At 36.7% G+C, this 23504-nt stretch overlaps 1 protein-coding gene across 4 annotated transcripts in view; it reads right to left on the bottom strand.

Annotated features, from left to right (window-relative positions):
- The window catches only part of LOC141555035 (serine/threonine-protein kinase PDIK1L-like), a 101173-nt gene that overhangs the window by 29024 nt on the left and 48645 nt on the right, over window positions 1–23504 (bottom strand). For 3 of the 4 annotated variants that reach the window (XM_074287589.1, XM_074287588.1, XM_074287590.1), the window contains 3 exons: window positions 19806–20414; window positions 10526–10742; window positions 7638–7890 (listed from right to left, as the gene is read on the bottom strand). In XM_074287589.1, the coding sequence (XP_074143690.1) occupies window positions 7649–7890; window positions 10526–10742; window positions 19806–20351 (1005 nt within the window). In that variant the 5' untranslated portion in view covers window positions 20352–20414 and the 3' untranslated portion in view covers window positions 7638–7648. Of the gene's footprint in view, window positions 1–7637; window positions 7891–10525; window positions 10743–19805; window positions 20415–20518; window positions 20654–23504 lie in introns of all 4 variants that reach the window. The other variant, XM_074287587.1, reaches the window with a different exon arrangement.

The following is a 23504-nucleotide window of genomic DNA, read 5'->3' as shown; positions in this document are numbered from 1 at the left end:
AGAAAACCTTTGATCCCCATACCTATTCACTTTTTCTACAAACATGGTCTCAGAACTGAAGTTTACCCTTTATAAGGGCAACCTGGAAGGTACTGACAGAGAGGGAAACTTTGGGAGGGGGAGAAAGTTTTTCCGGGAGAGGAAGATCAGAAAATTTTGTTTAAGAACATTTGTCCTTTGGAAATATGAAAAAATGCTGTTTGAGACTCTGCTCCCATTTCAAGAATATCGTCGATTTCTTCTTGTCGAATGGTTTTCCTATTTTCATAGACTTAATATGATCTTCCAAACTCACTCACTTCACATCCTTTCTCATCAAGAGAAAGCTAACAAGGCACTGAAAGAATTCATCCAACATATATAACAGGTTGTAAAACTCCCGAGCCCTTGTCTTAGACTTTTAGGGAGACTGAGGTTGCAACTAGAAGCAGAGAGGATGAAGGGAGTCACGGTGGGGGAGTTTAGAAAGATGTGAATTTTTAGTACAGAAAAACCACAATTTTCATAACAATTCATTTCTGCAAACGGCATCATGAAGCTTATCATTTTAAGCAGACCACTTCCCTATGGCCATCCGAGGAACAATGTTAGGACTGGGAATGGTGTGTCTCTGTGATTCCTCACTGGGGTTCCTTGCCACAAGACCAAAGCCTCTTCAATAAGAGAAGCTCGCTCCACCCGTGGACTACCCCGGCTGCTAGGCAGTGCAGCAGAGAGAATGCCAGGCCTGAAGTCTAGAAGACCCAAGTTAAAATCCAACCTCAGATACTGACTAGCTGTGCGACTCTGGAGGAATCACTTAACCTTCGTCTGCCTCAGTTTCCCTGACTGTAAAATGGAAATAACGATAGTATCAATCTGTCAAGGATGCCTATGAGGATCAAAGGAGATTATAATTATAAAGCATCTAACACAGTGCCTCTCACATAGTAAGCATGATATAAAATGATGGCTGTTATTTTTACTTTTCATAATAGAAGTACTCTCAGCCACTGTGGCCTCTACCTCTGATTGGCTGGTTCTTCCCAGACCTCTATTGTAAGGAAAAGATGTCAGCCATATCTTCATTCTTCTCCAGGCTTCTCAGCTGCCTTATTTCCACAGGCTTTTCTCTGACATGCTCCATCATCAGGTACCCACATCTCTACCCTTACCATCCTTTTATGGTTCCTTTTTCTATATTGCCTTCTCACTTTGTAAGTTCCTTCCAAATGGCTGAGATGACAGGAAAAGAAAATAATAAATGTTGGATGGACTGTGGGGAGACAGTGTTATCAGTGCAGTGTTGGTGGAGTTGTGAACTGTTCCAACCATTCTGGAGAGCAGTTTGGAAGTATACCTAAAGGACTATCAAACTGTGCACACTCTTTAATATAGCAATACTGCTAGTAGGTCTATATCCCAAAGAAATCACTAAAAGGGGGAAATGGCCCATAGATACAAAAGTATTCATAGCAGCTTTTTTTTTTTGGTGGCAAAGAATTAGAAATAGAGGGGATGCCTATCAATTGGGGATTGGCTAAACAAGTTGTGGTATGATAATGTAATGAAATACTATTTTTATATAAGAAATAATGAGCAGATGAATTTCAGAAAGACTTGGAAGATTTATATGGAATGATGCTGAGTGAAGTGAGCAGAACCAGGAGAACATTATACGAAATAAGAGCAACATTTTGTGATGATCAACTATGATAGACTTAGCTTTTCTCAGCAATACAGTGCTCCAAGACAGTTCAAAGGACTTAGGTCAGAAAATACTATCCATATCCAGAGCAAGAACTATGGAGACTGAATGCAGATCAAAAGAATCCTTTTTCACTTTTTTCTAAAATTTGTTTTTTCTCTTTTGTGATTTTTCCCTTTTGTTTTGATTCTTCTTTCAAAGCATGACCAATATGGAAATACATGTAACATGATTGTACATGTAGAACCAATATCAGATTGCTTGCTCTCTTGGAGAGGAGAGAGAAAAGTCAGAGAAAGAGAAAAATTTGAACTCAAAATCTTACAAAAATTAATGTTAAAAACTATCTTACATACAACTGGAGAAAAATAAGATATTATTAAGTGAATAAAAAAGACTATAAGTTTCTTGAAGGCAGGGATTTTCTTTCTGCTTGTATTTATATTCTTATAATTTAAGACAATACTTAGCATACAGGAGCACTTAAATGGTTAAATCACTGAGCACTTATTATCAATAAATGTTAGTTATACTTTCCAGTGACTTAAAATAGTTGTTCTCTTTTATAAAATAGTCACAAATTTACAGCACAAATAGATTATAGATGGGACTGGCTCTGGTATCCTATAAAGATATAAATCCTTTATACCTTCCAGGAGCTATGATTTTGCTGACATGGGTCTTATCTTCTATACAGAACAATTCTCTATGACTTAATAAAGGGCTTTAAAGATTTTTATGGCCAAAAAAACCACATCATCTTGGTGAAGAGCCTTTGCTAATTAGCCATACAGGTTTTTGGATTATAAAAATACCACCTACACTGGACAGATTTGTTGTTGTTGTTCAGCCATTTCACTCATATCCAACTCTTTGTGACCACCATTTGGAGTTTTCTTGGTGAAGAAACTGTGGTGATTAGCTATTCCCTTTTCCAGCTAATTTTGTAAATGAGGAAACTGAAGCAAATGAGTTTTAGTGACTTGTCCTGGGGCCCATTGCTACTAAGTATCTGAGACTGGATTTGAACTCAGTTATTCCTGACTCCAGAACTTGCATTCTATTCACTGTGCTATCTAGCTACTCCTGGGAAACTTTATTCAATAAAATAAACAACAAGAAAATACATTTGTTAACTGTATAAAGCACAATACTAGGCTCAAGATAAAACAAGAAGGATCCCTGTATCTAAATTAGTAATGATACAAATAAAGCAGTCCTCCTAATTGTACCTACTCATACTCAGGTTCAATGGTTTCCAGTCTTTTTGGAGGGAAGAGGTGCTTTTAATTTCTCTAAAGATTTCAAGATGAAGTTGAAAGGTGAAAAGATAGAAAATAATAAAGCCCTCAGGGAAAGCAGGACTACCAATAGCACCTCCAGAAATAATGGGAATCTTGGCAGACCTCTAAGAGTGGGTTGAGACATTTGTCAGCAGAAATTGGTTTGGAGGGAATTGGCAAGAGCCAAGATGATGGAGTAAACATTAAATTGCTACAATTCTCTCATATTTACCACCAAACAAATATAAAATATCACTCTAAAACAAATCCTAGAATAGTAGAACTAGAAAAAAAAGGGGTTGAAACAATCTTTGAACCCAAAAAACTTGAAAGATCTTTAGGAAAGGTCAATTTTACTCAGGTAAAAGGGAAGGGCAGTCCAAGACAGGAAACAGGAGCAAGCCCCACCTAAGCCAAAGGGCAGCTCCAACCCCAGACCCTTCTATGTGTCAGGATTATCAGGGGAATAGTCAACATCCAGCAGCCAGCCCTCCTGTGCTTCAGCATAGTCTAGGGATGCAGCTGCCAGAACCAGTCCTGCCAGCAGCAGCTAGACCACCAAGTGCTTCAGGTCAGTCCTAGGAGATGCAGAAACACCCACAAGACTCCAGCACGTTCCAGACACTACCACTCAGCCCCACTTAGCACTGGGGAAGCTGCCAGGCCCGAGGGCTTCCAGCAGTTCAGTCACCACCTACCCCATGCCTTCAGCACACCACCAGACCCAAGGTCCCCCCCATGGGCTTCAGGGCAACATCAGTGCAATAATAGGTAAACAGCAAGGGCCTGCAGTCCCTGGGGGGAAAAAGCCCCCAAAACAGAGCTCAAATTAAAAAAAAAAAAAAAAAAGGCCAAAAAATGAGCAAAAAACAACAAAAAAAAATAATCTGACCATAGAAAATTATTATGGTGATAGAAAAGATCAATTAAAAAACTCAGAGAAGAAAGACAATATCAAAATACCTATGGGAAAAACTACAAAGAAAAAATGGGAAGCCCAGAAAGAACTCATGAAAGAGCTCAAAAAGGAGCTTAAAAATTATTTAAGTGAGGTGGAAAAAAATTTGGGAAAAGAAATAAGTGATTCAAGAGAATTATAAAACAAGAGTTAGCAGCTTAAGAAAAGATAACAACTGCTTAAAAAGTATAATTGGTCAAACAGAAAAGAAGATATAAAATTCCAGTGAAGAAAACAACTCCTCAAAAAGTACAATTAGCCAAATTAGAAAAGAAAGCACAAAAGCTAACTGAGGAAAGCACTCCTTAAATGTTAGAATTAGGCTACTGGAAACTATTGACTCAATGAGACATCAAGAAACAAATAAATTCAGAAGAATGAAAAATAGAAGAAAATGTAAAATACCCCATTGGAAAATAATGATCAACTATGAATAACTCCATTATTTTCAGCAACACCTCCAAGATATGCATAAATGACTAAGAAAAATGCTATCTACTTCCAGATAAAGAACTGATGGATTTTGAATACAGATAGAAGCATACTTTTTAACTTTATTCTTTTTTTGTGTTTATTTTCCTTTTGTTTCTTCTTTCATAACTATTAATATGGCAATTCATAGAACATGTATAATATATATCAATTTGCTTACCATTTTAGGAAGAGGGAAAGAGGGAAAAGGAGGGAGAAAAATTTGAAATTCAAAATCTTGTTATGAGTGCTAAAAATTGTCGACACATAATTAGGAAAAAAATACTATTTAAGGAAAAGAAAGAGGAGCAAAAAGAAAAATGAGTAGAAAAGAATAAAGCTTGCCCCATGAAAGATATGCCCTAAAAAAGAAACTGACTTGGATATCAATCCAATTCAATGAGCATTCACTGAAAGTCTATTATGTGGCAGGGTACAGAGACAGAAAGATAAAATAAAAACCAGTCCCTGCATCTCCTCTCAGCTCTCACAGATCCAATTATAATTTCTATGTCCATGACACTAAAATTTATATAACCATCCTTGATCTCCTTACTCAACTCCATTTTCACAAGACCAGCTATATGCTAAACATTATCTACTGTTCTATAAACATCTCAAACTCAGCATGTCCAAAATAGAATTCTATATGTTTTCCCCAAAATGTACCCTTTCCTTCAAATTTTTCTCTATCTGATGAGGGTGTAACCATCCTTCTTATCACTCAGGTTCTTATCACTCTGACTCAGATTCACTATCTTGATTCTTCCTTCTCTCACTGAATCCAATCAATTTCTAGGTCTTGTTAATTCTATTACTTCATTTCCTGAATCCAATTGTTCTCCCCTTAGCATCTCTCTCTCTCTCCACTAGACTATTGGAATAGCCTATTTGGCCTCTTCCATTTTTTTTTTTCTCTAATCTATCTTTCACACAGCTCACAAACTGGATATTTCTAAAACAAATGTTCTATCACACTACTTCTCTACTCAATAACCTTCCATAGTTCTCTACTGCCTTTAAAATTAAATACAAAATCTTCATTCTAGCATTTAAAACCTTCCACCATCTTGCTCCCACCCATCTTTTCAATCTTAATACTCTTCACATAATTAAGAGTCAAATTGGGCTACTAACTGTTGCCTATACATGACTTTCCAACTCCTACTTTACATGCCATTGCCCAGATTGTTTCCTCCAGTCTGGATGTACCCCTTCCTCACTTGCACTTCGTAGAATCTCTTTCTACAAGGCTCAGCTGCTTTGTATATATATATATATATATATATATATATATATATATATATATATATATATATATATATATATATACTTTTTTACATATACACACATATATATAGGAGGCTTTTCCTAATCTCTCCACTTGTTTGTACTTTTCTCCCTACAAATTACTTCACTTTAATTCACTGGTGTATATATTGTAACCTTCAGAATATAAGTTCCTTAAGGGTAGACAGTATTTTATTTTTGTCTCTATATTCCCCAAAATTGCCACTGTCTTATGTATAACAGGTAATTAATATATATTTGTTGAATTAAATTCAGGTAAATTCACATTCCACTGGTGACTATAATATGTACATAGCTAAGTAAAGAGAAGTTAATTTAAGAGGGGAAGAGCCCGGATAACTAAAGAGATTAAGAAAATTTCCCCCGAGAAAAAGTACCTGTGTTAAGCCATAAAGGAAGATAAAGTTTTTAATAGGCAGATATGGGAAAGGAGTTTATTAGAATCATGTGGTACAATGTGAGCAAAGGCTATGCTCTTGTGGGAAAATAAGAGAAGAAACACTGTTATGGGCCAAAACTCTGAACTTGAAACAAAGGATTCTTAAAAGGTGCTAAGTCAGTGGAATTGAGAGACAATGGTTATTTAGCACGGTGCTTAACAGTTCTCTAGTTCAGTACATGTACTTAGTACTTAATATAGATCCACAAGATTCACACCTATGATAATGGAGTATAAAACAGCCAGCAAAGGCTGAGACATTCATTCCATCATCCACCTTTATGGTGGCTGGAGGCTGAAGCACAAACCTTTGGATTTGGAGAAATTCAGAGGGCAGAGAAGACAGGTGGGAGCTCAAGCTCTTGGAACCAAGTATAGAGATAGGCCTCTAAGAAAGCTAACCGGGCCCCAGGAAAAGAGACAAGACTTTGAAGTTCAGACAATAAAGGATTTGGACTTGAATACCTGGCTGTACTTGAGATTACTGAACTGAAACAAAGGCTGCTCCCAGAGACCCCAAGAAAACCAAAATAAGAGAACATTACAAAACACCAATTTGGGGGCAGTAGTAAATAGGTGGGTTTGACAGGAATATAGAGTGTATCCCTTGTGGGAGAATAAAAGAATATATACAAGGTTGGGGGAAAAGTAAATACGTAGATTTGACAGGAATAGAGAGTATGAAGTGTATAAATGAAGTCCAGAAACTAGGTATAGATGATAAAGATCTTTAAATACAAACTTAGAAATTTGAATATTATCTCAGAAGTAAGAAAGCCTCACTGAAGTTTCTTGGGTAACAGTGAAATATGGTTAGACTTATACTTAAAAGAAAATTATTTTGGTGCAGACTAAAAAGGGGAAACAAAGAATGGGAAAACCAATTAAGAGGCTATTATAGGGAATGTGAAAATGATGTCTGGGAGTTTTGACTGAGATGGTGGCTATGTTGGTAGAAAACAGAAGATGAATGCAAGAGAAGCAGAAGTAAAATTTACAAGACTTGGCAAGTGATTGGAAATGATGGGTGAAGTTCGGTTTAAATGACCTCAAAGTTGCAAACCTGAATAACAGAAAAACAATTAAGTCTGGATGAATAATAGTTTTGGGTATTTAGAGGTTTGTTAAGGGAAGGGAGAGTAGCATGAGTTCTATTTTTGAATATATTGAGTTTGAAATGGCCACAGGAGATATCTTCCAATAGAATCCAATCTACTAAAGGAAGAACTAGATTCCAAAAGCTGTAATCATTGAATTTGGAACTGGAAGGAAACTTGAAAATTACATAATCCATCTCACTTATATTACAAATGAGGAAACTGGGGTCCATGGAGGTTAAACTAATTTATCCAAGATTGCACAGTAAGTACTAAAGCCATGATTCAAACCCAGGTTCTTTAACTACAAATTCAGTATGCTTTGTGCTATATTTCCTTCACTCTTTTCCCTAAATAACTAAACACTTACAAGTACTTGAAATATACCAACCTGAATATACTTTACTTTGAAGATCTGGAACAGTGGGTCTTTTCCCCATAGGAAGTCTGCTTAATACGACTTTCAAGTTGGAAGGCATCTAGTCTTTCCTTGGGATTAAAAGCCAACATGTCATGGAGAAGTCTACAAAGATCATTTGGGATGGATCTCTTTTTTTTCAAGGGAATATGCAGCTCCATGCTCGGGTTTTCTAGCATTGCCTCCCCAATTGGGATTATGTCCTTCCCTTGGCATATGTAAGTTCCTGAGAATAAGGTGAGGGGCAAGAAAGAAAAAGAAAATGAGTTTTTTCTAAATAATTCAAAGATTCTATATTCAATAGAAAAGTATAAATGGTTATGCGTAAAACTCAATATCAAAGTTTACAACAGAGTCTAAAACCAGATGATAAGGAACTGAATGGCATTGGAGATTAAAAGAAAATCAAATAAAGACAAGACTAAGTAGGACATAGTCCGAATCTGACCAAATGATCAGAGTAGTCAGGAGTTGTTTCCTTCATTCTCAGAGAGGATCATGAGATCAGGGAGGTGCTGCCATGATCCGCAAGAGAATTGGATTTATATGAGGGAAGGCTGTGCAAAGTTATCACTTTCTCTTCCAGAGCCATCTGGGCCCAATGGCCAGTCGTAGATCAAGATGACTGGACTTAGCCCCAGATGCAGGCCTTGGCCTTTTTTTTTTTTTTTTTTTTTTTTTTTTAAGCTAACATCTGAATTTAACAGATCTTAATTTGACTATTCAGTGATTACTCCAAAAACAAATCTCCAAAAGTATATTAAAGATTATTACATTCTTAAGGAAAAAGTACCTTTAATATTCAAGTTAATTAAGGATTTAACTAAAGCACAGGATAAAAACTCAAAACCCAGATTAAGATATTGAAGATAAGATGGGTTTCTCTCATCAAAAGTCATAAACATAAACAAAAATAGAAATAGCAACTTATTAAAAAACACCTCAATACCAACAACATTAGGCAAGTCTCTTACCAAGAAGATATCCTGCTTTTTAATAATTGCAAAATTGGTTAAGAATGAATTTTTATATCCACAAAGTCATCTTTGACTCAGTAAACAGTATTTGTATAATGGAGTCAATCACAACTCAGAAACTATCAAACGCCTTTTTTTTTTTTTAAGAATAAAAATAAAAGTAATACATTCTTCAATTCATTAAGCAGCTTTTCTTCAGATAATGAAAGATATAAAGATATCTTTGTCCATATAATGTTTTAAAGTATCTACTAGAAGGCCATAAATGTGAGATATAAGTAAATGGATAAAGAGGAAGAGTTAGAAGAGTTAGATTCAAGTCATACTTTTGAAATACCCTGGCTACATGAGTCAAGGCAGGTCAAACTCCTGGTAACTTAGGCAATTTTCTAAGATTTGAAAAAGCACAGTAGTTAGCAGTCTTCATTGGTAGAAGGAGCTTGTTCAGATGGGAGATTGCTATACTGATTAAATCACAGGCCCAAATCAAAATTTACCAGCTTGATGAAAGCAACTAGAGTACTACCTACCTCCTTTTGCAGGGCTAAAATTGCCTTTCCAGTCTAACTATTTTACTAGACTCTAAACACACTGAAACTCACCTACCTCCTAGTATACAGTAGCCACTTAATGACCATTTGATAAATCACATGCTTCTTAAAACATACATAAGTGCTAGTTGTAACACAAGCTTCTTTGTTAAAACTGATCTGGACCTCCTTCTGAGGCCAAAATTGAAGAAAGTGCTCCCCACACCCATTCTCCCAAATTTGTTGATTTCAAAGGCAAAAGTTAGCAGTTCTGACAAACCTGGAGGGGACACAGAACAAAAGCATTTATTTGCCCATTTGTCATTTGTTATTAATTTGGTTCTACTCTGTTAAATGCTAATGGATTGATGGAATTTTATATGTTTGATTATTTTTTGAATGTTATTATGTTCATAATAATACTTTTAAAAGTAAATAGTTCAAATTCCATTACTCTGATTCTTGAACCAAAGCTAAACTTAAATTAAAACACTTAGATTTTATCTTCAGCACCTTCCTCTTGGGCTTTTTCCCTGAAATGTTCTCATTTTCTTCTTTTAAAATGTAATTAGTGAACATTTTATATATTTTCCTAATAGTGTTAAGTTCAAGCAGACTTTTTATTTGACTGATTATAAGTATCAGCTATTATCACCCCATTAAAGTCTCACTCTGCTAGCTCATAAAAGCATGGAAATAACCCTACGTTCTGTATTCCTCAAATAGTGTCTCTTTGAAAAGGAAAAAAATACACTCAGAAAAATAATACAAATAGTAAGCCAAGTTTTATGCTTGAGTTTCATGAAAGACAGATTGGGAGGAAGTTAAGTTTTTAAATTCAAACTACACTTAAGATTGTTGTTGTTGTACAAGTGTGTCCTACTCTTCATAATCCCATTTGGAGTTTTCTTGGCAAAAATACTAGAGTGATTTGCCATTTTTTCTCCAGCTCTTTTTAGAGAGGAGGAAACTGAGGCAAACAGCGTTAAGTAATTTGCCCAGGGTCTGCTAATAAGTGTCTGAGGCTAGATTTGAACTCAAGAAGATGAGCCCAGGCCCAGAACTCTTATCTGCTGTGGAACCTAGCTGCCCCATAAAAATACAAAGCACCTACAACTGTCCATTTTGAGTGTCAAGTGAATGGCAAAGTAAGTGATACATGCTACTGTGTACTTCAAAGAAGAAGCCATCATCATAAACTGAAGCAGTACAGAAAGGTTTCCTCAAGAGGAATTTTGGTGAATTGCAAGATCAAGAGGAGTCAACAGTGACATATAGCAATCCAAAAAAGTTAATGCAATTGCAGGCTTTGTTAAAAGAACAGTATCAGATTGACATCTAAAAGGCCACTCACCAAGCAACTCCTTCTCAGAATCTGCCTCCCTAAAAGTAATCCTCTCAATCATGGCCCAAAAAATTATCCCAAGGGCAAAGATGTCTACTTTAGCTGTGTAGCTGCCTTCCCATACTTCAGGAGCCATATAGAAATCCGAACCACAGGCAGAAGAAAACCGGTGCTGATTTATATTCATTCTTCCCTGGCATACTTTACTCAGGCCAAAATCTGTTACCTATAAAAAGAAGAGTGAGCATAGCTAATTAGATCAAATATGAAAATGTCCAGTTCCACTGAACTTCTTGATTACCAAGTGAATAGTGAAGACCAGAATGATTTAGGCTTGGATTTCTAGAAAGGGATTATGTAACTGCTCATGACATTTTACTAGCTAGACCTCCAAAAAGGAAGCACTTTTCTCAATCAAGCCCCCTTTCCCATAATTGGCCTAGATCCTTAAGGCAATAAGGAGTGTGGACAAAAGTAGAACCTCCTTCTATGATTTGCTTGGGAATTCTGCTGTCAACACTCCCATCTCTCCTCTCCTTTTAATTAAAACTGCCTTTTCTCTTTATTATGTATCTCCAGGACAAAGTAAATGCTATTATTCAATAATTAAATACGAAAATGTTTCCAGTGCAAGAATTTGTGGTTAGTTTCCTCCCCCCCCCCCCCCCCGTTATGTCCCTCTGTGGGTTTTCTTAGCAAAGATACTGGAGTGGGTGCTTCTCCAACTCATTTTATAGATGAGGAAACTGAGGTAATCAGAATTAAATGACTTCCCTAAGATCACCCAGCTTGTAAGTGTCTGAGGCCAGATTTGAATTCCAGGGAGAGGTATCTTCCTGACTTTGGGCCTGCTCCACCTATCAGACAAGATTTAGAAATTTATCAGTAGCTTAAATGTATCACCTAAGATCTTCTTAAGAGCATCTTTTAAACTTGCTTTTAAACAGAAACAGTACTAAGGACTGCTTAGCTCCTAATGAGCAGATTAGAAACAGACTTTTAAGGGGCATCGAGGCAGTGCAGTAGATAGAACACTGTAGGAGTCAGGAGGACCTAAGTTCAAATCTAGTCTCAGACATTTAACATTTACTAGCTGTGTGATCCTGAGCAAGTCATTTAACCCCAATTGCTTCACAAAAATAAAATTTAAAAAAAATTTTAATCCCCATCAATCCCAGCCAAACCACCAAAATATCCCACTTGATTGATGTGGTGCTAAAATCCCAAAATTCTTCTAAACTAAGAATACACTTTTTTTTTTTCTAAAGAATACACTTTTTTTTTTCTAGTTTGAAAGATTGTATCACTGGAATGTAGAGAATGTAGAAAAGGTAAAATATATATAATTAGATTGGAAAGATTTAAAAGTCCAAATGAATTAGGAGGTCACAGAAAACTAGGGGAACTTATAGAAAGGGGGGCAGAGGAGATATGATCAGACCTGTTTCTTAAAAAGGTCACTCTGGCTCTGACTGGAAGATGAAATGCAGTGGGGAGAGACAGCACAGGGAGACCAGTTAAGAGGGCACGTAAGAGAGGAGACCTGAATGAGAGCAGGAGCTGCAAGACACAATGGGATGAAGGGGGAACGTGAGCAGAAAAAATCAGTATGAAAGAACAGTCCTTCACAGCCATGGCTCAGGGGAGAAGAAGAGTGAACAAGCTGTACTTCTGGGGACGTTTATCTAATTCTAGGTGCCCAAAAGGCAGTTGTTGATGCAAAACTGGAGGTCAGGAACAGATCTACAGATCATCTCTATGGAGATTCTAATTGAAAAGATGGGACCAACTGAGTAAGACAGCATATAGCAGAGGTTCTTAAAGCGTGATCCAGGGACCCATGTGGATTCATGGGATCAAAATCATTTTCACATTAATACTAAAACATTATAATTTCTAGTATAGTAAATATCAATTTATATAATTCACATGAACAAGAGCTCTTGAAGAAGGGAGGTCTTCAATAATTTTTAAGAATATAAAAAAGTTTAAGACTGTAAAGTATAAAAGAATATACAAATATCAAATATCACAAATATACAAATATCACTTTCCCATGAAATGATTTGGAATTCCACTCTTCTGAAATAATTCTGATTGCTTTTTACATAGTATGTACTCAATCAGTGTTTGTTGATTTGATTTAATCAGAATTTTAAATTAATTGACATTCCCTTCTATCTAACCTTCCTCACAACCCCAATCCCAACCCAGGCTTCCCCAAATTGCCAAACAAAACTTTTACTATGTTATTATTCACAGTTTCTACAACTTTCTCTTGTAGGAATTAGAATCAAGCTCCACTTCAAATCTCTTGTTTTATGGGGCTCTCAAAAACTTAATTTCTAGAGCTCTACCCAGATTTCTTCCTACTGAGAATGATCATGATGATAACAACTTCCACTGAGAACTAATTATGAAGATAGCAATACAAGGACCACATAGGCACAATCTCATTAATCCAATCACTTGAGATTAAAAACCTGATGAAAATTAGTGAGGGTTACAACCTTGCAAAAGATAGGTCCATAAGAAGAACAAGAAAGTATCAAATCACTCTGTTCCCAACCTCTGATATTCAAACCCAAAACCTATGGGGTATTCTACCAATCTCTTAGGCCATTGAAAAAGTTATAGGATAAACTAAACCAGTCTGGTTTTTGTTCTTCAATCATTTCAATGCCCAAATCTTTATGACCCCATTTGTGGTTGCTGGGGGTTTTTTTTGGCAAAAACAATGAAGTAGGGTACTATTTCCTTCCTTAGCTCATTTTCCATTTAAGGAAACTGAGGTAAACAGTGATAAATGACTTCTCCATGGTCACACAGCTAATGCCTGAGGACAAATTTGAACTCAGAACAACAAATCTTCTCAACTCCAGGTCTAGCATTCTTATCACTGTTCATATAAGCAAAACATAATCTATATCAATATATGTGTATGGTGTACCATATGTGTTTGTGTATCCTCATTTGTGTGTATGTATGAATGTGGATAAGTCAGGGGAAAAAACTACCAGAACCAGGGAAATAACAAGGTAAAATAGAACATTAATAGGAACTCCAGCCAGTTATAGTACCATGTTATTTCTTCACTTCCTGGATTTTGTTGTTCAGTTGTGTCCGACTCTCTAGGACCTCAGGGTCCGTGCTAGTGCTGTCCACAGAATTTTCTTGGCAAAGATACTGGAGCAGTTTGGCATTTCCTGTTTTACCACACTTCACAAAACAAATATTTTGTACTTGCTCCCTCTGCTTCAGCATTGTCCTTTCCTCTGAACTTTATGAAATCTGACTACTGCAGCCACTAATACTGCTCTCTTCTTAGATATCGAGTAGGAAGAACTTTTTCAGCCATCACGCTGTCCAGTGGTATCATATTCAAAAATAAATAAACAAATGGATGAATGAATAAGTAAATGAATAAATTGTGTGTGTGTGTATGTGTGTGTGTACGTAGAAAAATATCAAGATCTCTGTGGGCTGCATATTAACTTGATTTTAAAATCTGATTTTATCTATGTTTTTAATGTATTTTTTCTGTTAAATATTTCCCACTTACATTTTAATTTGGTTTGAACAATCTTTTGGAGGATAACAAAATGTATGTGGCCCACAGCTGTGTTTGATACCTTTGAATGAGTTCAGTCTTAAGAGGATTTCAACTCTGCTTCTCTGCCTCCAAGTCAATGCTCTTTCCATTGCACCACACCACCTCCTATCACCAGGCACTTCCCTTTGGGAGAAATCTCAAGTCCTTTTCTCAGCTTCCATACTCCTTGTCTCAGACTTTTGTCCCTAATAACCAACTCCTCTCCTTGAAATTCCCACCAGCTCTGACTTCTTTGATATTACACTATACTGGTTCTCTTCCTTCTCTGACCACTCTTGTATCTCCTTCTCAAAGGTGATAACGTTTGTAAGCACTTGGCAATAGTGTCACTGAGTAAATGCTATATAAGTGCTTGTTCCTCTCTCTTTCCCTTCCTTACATCTTCTCTAACTGTGGTACTCTTCAGAGCCCAGATCTCTTTTAATACTGTTTTAGAAAGCTCATTTATTCTCATAACTTCAGCTGTCACCTCTATACCAGGGACTGCAAATGTGTATCTCCAAGTGCAATCTCTCACTTGAGCTCCAGTCCCATATGTCAAACTATTTGCTGGACCTTTCCACATAGGTTCTGAGGATTTAGAAAAGGTTGTAAGTGCCATTTATTATGATGAGGGAAAGAAGGGAAAGAAGCATGTATTAAGCCCCTAGTTTGTGCTGAACAAATATTTTCACAACACTGTGAAGCTGGTGCTATTACCGTCTCCATTTTACACTTGAGGAAACCAAGGCAGAAAGAGGCTAAATGACTACTTGGGGCCACACAGCATGTGTCTTGAGGTCATATCTGAACTCGGCTCTTTCTTCTTGATGCCAGGTCTGTATACACTGCTGCCAATGAGCAGCCTACTAAATAACACATCTGGGATTTAAACTTGAGGACACTCTCTTAAATCAAATATTTGTTCTACGGCCACATTTCTTTCATGAATATTTCACTGTCACTTCAAATTCTCATATCAAAACTGAATTTGATCATCCTCCATTCCATATGCATTTCCCTATTTCTGACAACGACACCACCATTCAAAGAGCAAGACAGTATAGTGGAGAGAGCACTTGTGCAGGACTCACAAGACCTCGTTTTAATTCCCATTTCTGAGCAAATCACACAGGCTCCCTGGGTCTCGGTTTTGTCATCTACAAAATAAAAAGACTCTACTGAATGACCTGAGTTCCTTCCAGATCCAGAAAGTTTTAACCGAGTTACCAAACTGGAAATATCATCAATATTGTTTAACTGGGCTTTAGGAAAGCATATAATCAAGCATTTCATAATACTTTGTGTAAAAAATAGAAATAAGTGGGACAAGGGATCCTACAGATAGCAGGATTAAATATTGGTTCAATGGCCATATCCAAAAACTACCCATTAATTCTACAGTATCAATTTGGCTGAAGGTTTCCAATGGAATACACTAGAAATCTATACCTGGCCTATACCTATTTTACAGTTTTATTGATGACTTGGACAAAAACATAGATGGCAACCTTATCAAATTGGCTGATGATACAAAGTTGGGAGAAATAGTTAACATCCTGGATGGCAGAGTCCAGATCCAAAAAGATCCTAGGCTAGAACATTGAACCAAGTCTAATAAGATAAAATTCAGTTGGCATAAATATAGAACTGTACCTTTGAGTTCAAATACATCAATTTCTGAAGTATAAAATAAAGAAGACATGATTAGATAGCAATTTATCTGGAAGATTTATGGCCTGCAACTAATTGTGAGTCAACAGTGTGATATGGCAGCCCAAAAAGGAAATTTAATTTGATCTTGGACTTCATTAAAAGAAGCCTAGCTTCTAGAAATGAGAACGTGACACTTATAGCTGGAGTGGTATGTTCAGTGCTGGGCACCATAGTTAGGGAAGGTCACTGGTAAACAGAGTCATGAAAGCCACTGTGTTCTTGTCCGGTGAAGATTCTTTGAAGAAAACAGACCACAGAAGAAAAGACTCAAGATTGACATGATGGCTAATAAAGGCCAGAAAGAAATAACAGATGCAAAGATTTAAATTTAGACTTAACATAAAAAGAAACATCCTAACAATCAGAGCTGCTAGTAAGTGGAATGGACTTCCTCCAAAAGCAATTGGTTTTTCCCTCATGAGAGGTCTTCAAATAAAGGTCATGACCACATGTGGAATCCTTTTAAGCTATAATAGCCCATTGTTCTGCATTCTCCTTATTTCAAACTTTGGAATCATTTTTTATGCTTCCCTCTCTTTCACATCTCAAATAATAATTGCTAACATTTATAGAGCATTTCAGCATTTGCAAATGCTTTAGAAATATCACTCTGATAGTCATATCATAGATACCTGTCATCTTTGGAAATTGATAGAGGATATTATTGAATGCAAAAATGGATAATTTTGATTAAATTAAATTAAAAAGGTTTTATACAAACAAAACCAATGCAGCCAAGAATAGAAGGAAAGTATAAAATTGGGAAGAAATTTTTACAGTGTTTCTGATAAAGTCCTCATTTCTAAAATATATAGAGAACCAAGTCAAGTTCATAAGAATATAAGACATTTCCCAATTGATAAATGGTCAAAGAATATAAACAGGCATGAAAAAAATGCTCAAATCACAACTTTTTAGAGAAATGCAAATTAAAAACAACTCTGAGGTCCCATCTCACATTTATCAGATTGGCTAAAATGACAGAAAAAGACAATGACAAATGGTGAAAAGAATGTGGAAATACTGGGACACTAAAGCATTGTTGGTGGAGTTGTGAAGTGATTCAACCATTATGAAAAGCAATGTGGAACTATGCCCAAAGGGTTATAAAACTGTGCATATTCTTAATTCCAGCAATTCCACTATTAGGTTTGTAAAAAAGAACAGGAAAAAGGACCTACATGTGCAAAAAGATTTGTAGCAATTCTTTTTGTGAAGGCAAGGAAAGAAAAATTGAGGGGAGACCCATCAGTTATAGTATATGAATATAACAGAATACTATTTAGTTCTATAAAATAATGAGCAGGTAGATTTCAGAAAAATCTGGAAAGACTTACATGAACTTATGAATGAGCAGAACCAGAACATTGTATACAGTAACAGGAAGACTGTGTGATGATAAACTATGATAGACTTAGCTCTTTTCAACAATACAGTGATCCAAGACAATTGCAACTGACTTTTGATGGAAAATGTCAACCAGAGGAAAAACTAGAAATACTGAATGCAGATTAAAGCATACTATTTTCATATTTTTTTGTGTTTTTTCCCTCGTGGTTTTCCTTATTGTTCTTATTTTTCTTTCACATATGGAAATATGTTTAAAATGATTGTATATGTATAACCTGTCTTGGAGATGGGGGAGAATTGGAAGGGAGGGGGAAAATTTGGAACTCAAAGTCTTATAAAAATGAATGTTGAAAACTATCTTTATATGTAATTGGAAAAAATAAAATACCATTAAGTGAAAAAAAGAAATATTTTTGATAGCTATGGGAAGGATGGATCAGAGGAAAGAGACTTGAAGTAGCGACACAAATTGATAAGCTATTGCAGTGACCAGGTAAAAGATGATGAGGATTTAAACTAAGGTGGCAATCATGCGAATGGAGAGAAAAAGACATATTTGTGTGTGTAGATATAGAATACAACAAGGCTTGGCAACTGATGGAGTGAACCAGAATGAAGAATTAAGGATAGTATCTTTTTAATGTAGATAAATGGAAGAACAGTACTTCCTTTACAGATGATTAGTTCTGGTTTTGGACATGTTAAGTTTGAAATTCCTGTGGCATATTTAGTGTAAAATGTCCAAAAGGTAGTTAAGTTAGTAGTTTAGTAGTAGAGTTCAAAAGAGAAGGGGAGGCTGGACACATAGAATGGAGAATGGACATTAAGAGTCATCTTGAAGAAATAATCCTTGAAAGAATGAGAGTTGCTGAGAGAAGAGGAGGGGGTGAAGGAAAGAAAAAGGGAGAGATGGAGAAAAGGATGCGATGAGAGAGGAAAAAGAAAGGGGGTTGAGATGAGAGAGAGAGAGGGAGAGAGGAAGAGATTACAGAGATAAAGAGAAGGGAGGAAGGGGAAAGAGAGAGGAGAGAGGAGAGAGGAGAGAGGGGAGAGAGAGAGAGAGAGAGAGAGAGAGAGAGAGAGAGAGAGAGAGAGAGAGAGAGAGAGAGAGAGAGAGAGAGAGAGGGAGGGAGAGAGGGAGAATGAATGAGAATATTTGAATGGTATGGAGCATGGAGTCTTGGGATATACACATAGTTAAAGTGTATTTGGATGGTATTCCAGTAAAGGAGACTTTGGATAAGGCCAACTATTAGGATTACTAGGTGAGAACTCAGGTTGTCTGGACAATTACAAGGTGAGAACTCAGGTTGACTTGACAGTTCTCTGGCTCAGACCTTTGGTTTGGGCCTTTAAAGGGAGTTACACCTTAGGAATTCTAGGAGGAGCAAGCTCATTGGTTGAAGTGGTTCTTCCCAGAAGCCCTTGCATTCTCCCACACCCATTCTCTGGGAGGATAAAAAGAGGCAACATTGAGCCTGGAGAGCAGTCTGGACTGGGGAAGGACAAGAGGTGGAGGAGATTCAGAGCCAGGATTCAGGAAGAAGAAGAGGCTGGCTGGAGGCTCCAGAAGCCTCCCAAGAAACCTGCTCATAGAGGAAAAGATTATACAGAAAAGAAACCTCCTCCCAGAGGAAAGATTACAACTGAGAGACGATCAGAACTTTACAGCCAACAAATGGAAGAAAAACTAAAACAGAACAGAATCACAAAAACCCCGAGAGGAAAGAGAATCCACGAGAAATGTATAGTTGAATATGTCAAATGCTACTAGAAGGTCAAGAAGAATGAGAAAAGACCTGGTCTGGTAAAAGATTACTGACAACTTTATAGAGAATAGTTTTGATTGAAGGTCAGTAGCCAGATTTCAAGGAAAAAATAAAGAAGGGCGGGGAGGGAGAAATATAAGCAAAAAGCTTCCTAGGAGTTTGGCTGTGAAAAGGAAGACGGGCATGAAACAATAACTTGGAGGGATGGTAGAATCAAGTGAGGGTTTTTTAAGAATGGGTTAGACATGAGCATATCTATAAACAGCAAGGAATCAATCAAATAAATAGGGAGAAACTGAAGATTAGAGTAAGAGAGAAGAGCATCTGATCAATCAGTTTTAGGAGATGGGAGTGAATGGGATCAAGGGTCTGAGAAGAAGGATTAGCCTCAGTAAGAAGAATCACCTTTTCAGCAGAAACTAGTTTCTAAGTAAAAGAAGAGAGAACAGTGAATGAAGTCAAAGGCTTTTGAGATGTAGAATAGGTAAAGGGAGAGGAGTCACTCTTACTTATATTTCTGTTATCTCTTTCTCCTCAAAACCTTCCCTAACCACCCTATACTTCAATGATGTCCTTTCTCTGAACTTCCATAATACTTAGATTATTTGTATAGCTCTTTTTAGTACCTGCTATCTTACTTGTGTTCTTATTTGTGTCCTGGGTTTAATGGCCTTCTCTCTCCAATTGGGTAGTAAGCTTCTTATGGATAAGTATTAGATAGAGTAATTCTTCTGTACCTCCCTCAATACTCAATACAGAGTGAACGACATGGTATATAGATTAACATTTGTTAAATTGGGATAAACATTTCATAATATTACCCATTTGGGCAAGAGAAGATGAAGGACTCTTCATTTTTTACCTTTAACACAGGCTTTCCAGAGCTATTTGAGATCAGAATGTTATCTGGCTTCAGGTCTCTGTGCACAATCTGATTTCTATGCAGAAAAGACACTGCCTGGCTCATCTGCTGCATGAAACTCTTGTTCAGCTGGGCATCTGGACTCCGGGCCAGCAAGAACTCATTCATGTTGCCGCTATCACAAAACTCCATCACAAACCACAGGTAACAGGCTGACCTGGGATCCACACACCTACGCCCTTTGAGACAGGTCTCTATGAGCAGCAACTGATCATTTGACTTATTGGAGCAGTGGCTCATTGGCTGGAAAACCTGGCCACTTTGCAAGATACACTCTTTCAGCCAGATCACATTTTCATGTTGGCTCTGAATGCTCCGAAGAGCCCAAAACTCTTGCAGAGCCAACTCCACATTTTCAGGTCCGTTACAATGCATTCTTTTCACCGCTACCTTTTCCCCGGTCTGATTGACAACTGCTTCATAGACCACTCCATAGCTGCCACGGCCCACTTCCTGCAGGATGTTGTACTTGGCATCAGTAGTCATGGCTCACTTCTGGGCCTCCGAGGAGAAACAACCAAAACTTCTGAACCTAATTTTTAAATAACCCTGAAGTAAAGAAGAAAAAACACAAAGTTGTATAATGAGTTGGTGATGTAAAATACCTCCAGTAAACAAGTGAACCCCAAATCACACTCTGCAGCTTTGCTTACTTTCTGAGAAGCCCACAGCCTTGATCCGCATGGGCAGCAGTCCTCCCCACCTTTCCGGAGCACCTTCCTAGAATCTAGGCTGCTCAGATTTCCCAAAAGACTACTGTTCTACATGTAGATGAAAATTTTTCTTCCCTTGGTTCAGAGACATAATAAGATTAAAAATAAACATTACTAAGAAATTGAGGGCACTGAATTGAATTAAAATATGATCAAGTTTACATTGACCATAGATGCTTCTCCTCTTAAACCTTATTCGAGGGATCTCAACTAACACCCTTCTTATCCTAGCAGGATGCTCACCTTCCACTCTTCTTTAAAGGTATATTTACATAAGAAATGTTTACTCCTTTGGAGAATAGGACAAAGGGAAATGAAGAGACAAATAAAACAAGAGGAAAGTAATTTCAGGTATAAAAACAAACACAAAAAATACCTTTGACAAAAAGAAGTTAATCCATTTCATAAGAATATTCCCTTCTCAGCCATAACACACTAATACTTGTCCCTTCATTCCTGAAGGTGTGACACATCAAAGGAGATATTTTGTGATTTTTGAAACACTTATGGAGGTGCAAAAATTAAGGAATGTCTAAATGTAGTTAATAACAAAACAGTTCCAAATATTAAAATAGAAAATCAGACTAATAACTACTGTAAAATCTAAGGGTTAAACATAATTTTAAAATAATTCCCTAATTATTGAGTTTATAATAGACATAAGTCAAGAAAATAAAAGTTTTCCTATCTCACATTTATTAATTTAATTTCAAGGGATCATGTTTGCACTAAGACACATTAATGATTAATAACAGCACTATGATAAGTGGAGCATCTTAAGTCAAAGCTAAGTTATTCAGGATCCATAGACCTAGAATAAGTATATTCTATTTTTTACAACATGCCTTCCTCTTTCCAATTATATTCATGTTACTGCTTCTTTCTACTTCTTATGCCTGTCTCAGTTCTCAATCTCTGACCCCATATTCCAAAGATTTCAGTGTCCCTACTTATCTCCCTATTATTTGCATCCATTTCTTAGATCAATGGTGTCAAAGTAAAATCTGCATTCCTGCAGATCACATGCTGCTTTAGAAGACCACAAATTAATTTTGTATGTGTTTTATTGTATTTTATTTCATTGAACATTTCTCAATTACATTTTAATTTTATTCTTGTATGCTCCAAAGATTTAAAGGCTGCAAGTTTGACATCTCCAGATGCATAATAAACTTCATGGGTATCCATAGGTCTAACCATGTTACACTCTTACTCAATAAACCCCAGTGGTTCCCTATTACTTTCAGGACCAAATATAAAATCCCTACTTAATTTTTAAAATGTTTCACAACCTGCCCCTTCCTTCTTTTCCAGTCTTCTTACATTTACCTCTCCTGCATATTCAATGATCTAGTAACAATGTTTTATTTGTTCTTTCTCACACATGACATTCCATCTCCCATCCCCATCCCTTTTTGTTAGTTGTCCTTCATACCCGGAATGCTCTTCCTCCTCACCTGTCTCATGGACAGCTTTACTATTCAACTCGGACCTTCCTGCCTGCTAGAGGATAGTCCTGAAAATAAGAACTATCCAAAAATGTAATCAAGAGAGAGCCTGTTAAGCATCACTGTAAGCCTTCAAGCAGATCAGATTACAACTTTTCAGTTGTGTTCAGTGAGTCTCTATGACTTGGACCAAATAAACTCTGATGCCAGGCACTGCTCTTACCTTCCATTAGACCTTGTACATTCATGAGTGTTTGTGTGTTAGAATGTGAGAGCCTTGAAGGCAACAGTCATGTATTTACTTTCTTGGTATTCCTCAGCATTTAACAAAATTAACAACTATGGATAAGAGGATAGCATCAGCCAAGGAAAAAGGTGAGGGGAGAGGAGTTGAAGCACTCATATTCCCAATGCACTAGAAAATATACACTTTATCTTGAAAAAGACCTGAAATTTGCTTATGGAAGAGTTGTAGCTTATGAGTTATGAAATGAAGGAGTATTATCTCAAATCAGATGAAAAGTTGTAATCCTAGAAATGGGTGGGTATTTCTCGTTATCATCTTATTGTCTGCAAATGACAAAATCACTGATGAGTTCTAAATGCCTGTTATGCTCAAATTGTTCCCTAATATGTCAGTTGAATTGGAACAAATTCAGGTTTTAAAAGTGAGTAATGCTGCAGGACTGTCTATACTGGAATTACCCTTTCAAATACTATGTTCACTGAGATCTATGCCATGCCAATCTCCCTGGCATTTTAATAAGAATAGAGACATAGAAAAAAGAACAACCAAATTCTAATAACCATTGACTTCCGACATATAAGTCACTTTCCCGCTCTGGGTCTGCTCCTTTATCTATCTGTAAGATAATGGAATTGGTCTTTTTGAAAATTCTGATTCTAAAACTATGAAATATGGACAAAACACTTGGAATTGGGCAACTCATAAAAGCTTAAAATACAACAACTCTCACGTGTTATTTGACATTCTTGTCCCCTTTTCTCTATAGTACCTTATATAAAAGTGCTATATAAGCCTTATCTTGTATATAGCCTGTTTTGCTGTAGTGAATTATTTTAGTCAAATCCAACTTTTCATCACCTCATTTGGGGTTTTCTGGGAAAAGCTACTAGAGTTGTTTGACATTTCCTTCTCTTATTCACTTTACAGATCAGGAAACTGAGGCTTGCCCAGACTCACCGAACTAATAAGTGTCTAAGTCTGGATTTGAACTTGGGTTTTCCTGATCCCAGGCCTAATGCTCTCTATCCACTGTGCCGTCTATTTGCTGAATGAAGTATTTAATGATTAGTATAATTTTCCAAGTGCTATTTAAAAGATACTAGAAACATCCTTGATGACAAAATGACATAACACAAATATGAATATCTTAAGTCCAGAAAAGAGGCTTCTGGTCATCCAATGCTTCCCCAGTAAATTCCCCAAAGGAAAAGGCCAGAAACAATGTGACTCC

The sequence above is a fragment of the Sminthopsis crassicaudata genome, chromosome 2 (genome assembly GCF_048593235.1).
Source record: "Sminthopsis crassicaudata isolate SCR6 chromosome 2, ASM4859323v1, whole genome shotgun sequence".
NCBI classification, from domain to species: Eukaryota; Metazoa; Chordata; class Mammalia; order Dasyuromorphia; family Dasyuridae; genus Sminthopsis; species Sminthopsis crassicaudata.
Note: the sequence above shows the minus strand (reverse complement) of the source record. Positions and strands in the feature narration are given on the sequence as shown.